Source organism: Centruroides sculpturatus, unplaced genomic scaffold, assembly GCF_000671375.1.
Source record: "Centruroides sculpturatus isolate CEXI.00-Female unplaced genomic scaffold, Cexi_2.0 scaffold553, whole genome shotgun sequence".
NCBI lineage: Eukaryota > Metazoa > Arthropoda > Arachnida > Scorpiones > Buthidae > Centruroides > Centruroides sculpturatus.
In genome coordinates this window covers 249,602-252,795 of record NW_019384837.1, presented here as the reverse complement: position 1 = coordinate 252,795, position 3,194 = coordinate 249,602, and the positions used below count along the sequence as shown (strand labels likewise).

Here is a 3,194-nt window from a genome sequence, read left to right as displayed (position 1 = left end):
AACATTTTAGAGAGCATCAAACTTAAGAAAATAAGTCACATATCTAACTGTAAATTCTTCACATATATTGATATTTATTTACTATACATATTTACAGTAAGGAATTTTACTTGTATATTTAAAAAATATGAAAGAATTTACATTACAAAAATATATTATTTGAAACTTGTGGATACTATTATTTAATACATTAACAAAAATTAAAAAAAAATTAAAAGGGTTATCTGTACAGCTAAACAATTTGATACAAATTTCATATTTATAAAATTTTTATGAAAACAATATATTCAAAATCTTTAATTTGTTATCATGTTGAATAATAAAATAATTACCAATAAAAATTGATATGTTTTGTACTATTTTCTTGCACAATTGCATATAATGAAATTTTGATAATACTAAATATGATATTAAAAATTGCAATAAATAACTTTTAATTAATTAAAGTTTTTTTTTATACATATATATATTTAAAACTGTTTGAGGGTATTTGTCCATGAAGAGTTACAAGCAGTCATTTAAATTATACTTAAACATTACACATTAATGAAGTTTCAAGTTAAAGTTGACTCTTAAATATAGTTTGAAATACTAAATTGACTCAATTCATAACTAAACATGTATATATAATTTTATATAATTACATAAAATTATAATAATTAATACTTTTTTTTATAAACTATAAGTAAATAAATACTACAAATGAATTTTTTCATGAATATGAAATTTTCTTAAAACTAGTTTTGTTTCAGAAAAAAATATTATTTCTATAAATGTATTGAAAATAATACTTTTTAATTGTAAAAAATAATCAAAATATCATGACATAAATAATAATAATGCTATTTATTATTATTATTTTAGCTAAAAATATGAAATTTTTAATGATTTTAAAGCAGTTGAGAAACAATAGACTATGTGAGAAAACAAAAATTCATAGTGATAAATTTTATGTCTTGCAAATATAGGAACATATTGTAGTTGCCAATATAAATTAAAAGTAAAATATCTCGAGGTTTCTTTACATTTAAAGAAATCAGTCAACCAATCATCACACCTTCGTATTTTTTGTATTATCTGCCCAATAATTTTGAAATGTCATCGACTCTAGACTGTTGAGAAATGAATCATTATCTAGAGAAGTCATTTCCTCAGAACTTTCCTGAAAGTAAATAGTATATTTCTTTATTACAAAAATATAATACATTAAACAGAAACAAATACAACAAAATAATTTTATTAAATATAGAAATATTTAAATCTTATTATTCATTACTGATACAGTATGCTCTTGCTAATTTGACCATTGATTGCATAGAAGAGTGCAAGATTAACAAGAATGTGTAGACCTAACAGCAATGAATGACATGACCTATCAGTTTTCAGTATAGATTCATTTTGGAGGCAGATTGGCAAATAACATGGTACATTGACAGAAATAAATCCTGAGTAAGCTAGTAACATGACTAGCATTTTCATGGAAATGGAAGTGCACACTGGAGTATATACTGGATAATTGAGGTTGGATTAGCAGGAGTCTACTGTATTTCAATTTAAACACTTTTAGAATATGCTAAAGTATTAGCATTATTATATAAATATAAAATTTATTGATAAATTTATGTGTGTGTGTACATATATATATATATATATCATAATGCTAAATATATATATTTATATATACATACATAAATTTATGAACAACAGTAATGAAAAATAAAACAAACAAAAAATATTTGATAAAAATAATAAAGTTTAACAAGATACTATAATAAAACAGATATTATATAACAAAATTTTACAAGTATAATTTTACAAGTACAGCAAAGATACAGAATTGGCTTGGAGGGGAAAATAAACAATGAATACCTGTCTTTTAGCATTGAAAATTCCATTTATTTAACACAAAATACATAAAAACAAGTACAGTAGAGCGTCGATTATCCGAAAGTCAACTATCCGAAACGTCAATTATCCGAAAGAATTCCAGTCGGCAAATTTACATTTTCGCTAGTGCTGTGGCACTGCAATCTTTGGCTATATCTTGGGCTACTCAAATATTTTACGTTTTTGATACTAAATTAACTTCTGAAGTATAATTTTTTATTGTTTTTATATTTTTCAATATATTTATTTTGTTTGTACAAAGTAAAACAATAATTTTTAATGATACAATAGTCTTCGTTAGTCTTAACATCGACGAAAATTCAATGTGAAGCAACACGCAACGGAGAAAAATTTCAACATTGGATATGTTAAACTCAACATCGGATACGTACATAATCGGTTATCTGAAATATCAGTTATCCGAACAACCCCAGTCCCCAATTGATTCGGATAATCGACACTCTACTGTATTTTCAATGATGCACTACCATTTTCCTCAGGCAAATTATTTAGAATATATATTTATTCTATTTATCTATACTAATATTATAAAGAGGTAAAGTTTGTAAGTTTGGATGTAGGAGGTAATCTTCAAAATTACTCATCCGATTTCAAAAATTCTTTCAACAATATTTAGAATGGACCTTCAGGCTGGACATAGGCTGTATATTATTTCATTAAACATTCATATAAATTAAAAGATATCATCTAGGTAAGCGTTATATTTTTGGTGTCAGCGGGTGGCAAGGGGCAAGATGCATACGTATACGAGATAGGTAACCGTGCGGCGCAGTTGCGTGGTTGGCAAGATATGCAGTGCACGTGTCCGAATTTGTATATTATATAGATGTTGAAATTTCCCTCGCAGGGGAGAGCACAAAATTAAGGCTTACCGTGAAGAACTCAACTTCTATTATACAGTCGACCCCCCTATAACGTACGTTCCTATAACAACAATTCCTATAACGTAGCAAAAAAATTGTAGAAACTTTCGTATAAAATACCTCCTATAACGTCGTTTCGCGACAAGATTGAGAGAGTCTGGACCAATAGTGGATGAGCAGCCGAACTACTTTCCTCCGACCCTGCGCCACGCTACGGAGCGGCTAAATTGAGTTTGCTATCGTCTGTTTAGTATTATATATAAATTATATATAAATTAGGTACTGTACATATAATTATATATTAATTATATATAAATTAGCTACTGTATATATAATTATATATTAACTTAATTTATTGTAAGTTTATTATAATTATATATATGCTTTCTGCCGCCTGGCAACACGCTACGGAGATTTTAGGCT

The 3,194-nt window shown here is 26.4% G+C and overlaps 1 protein-coding gene across 5 annotated transcripts in view; it reads right to left on the bottom strand.

Annotated features, from left to right (window-relative positions):
* Positions 1-855: 855 nt before the first annotated feature.
* The window catches only part of LOC111630236, a 42,449-nt gene continuing 40,110 nt past the window's right edge, over positions 856-3,194 (bottom strand). For 4 of the 5 annotated variants that reach the window (XM_023374305.1, XM_023374304.1, XM_023374306.1 and 1 more), the window contains exon 5: positions 858-1,162. In XM_023374305.1, the coding sequence (XP_023230073.1) occupies positions 1,052-1,162 (111 nt within the window). In that variant the 3' untranslated portion in view covers positions 858-1,051. Of the gene's footprint in view, positions 1,163-3,194 lie in introns of all 5 variants that reach the window. The other variant, XM_023374308.1, reaches the window with a different exon arrangement.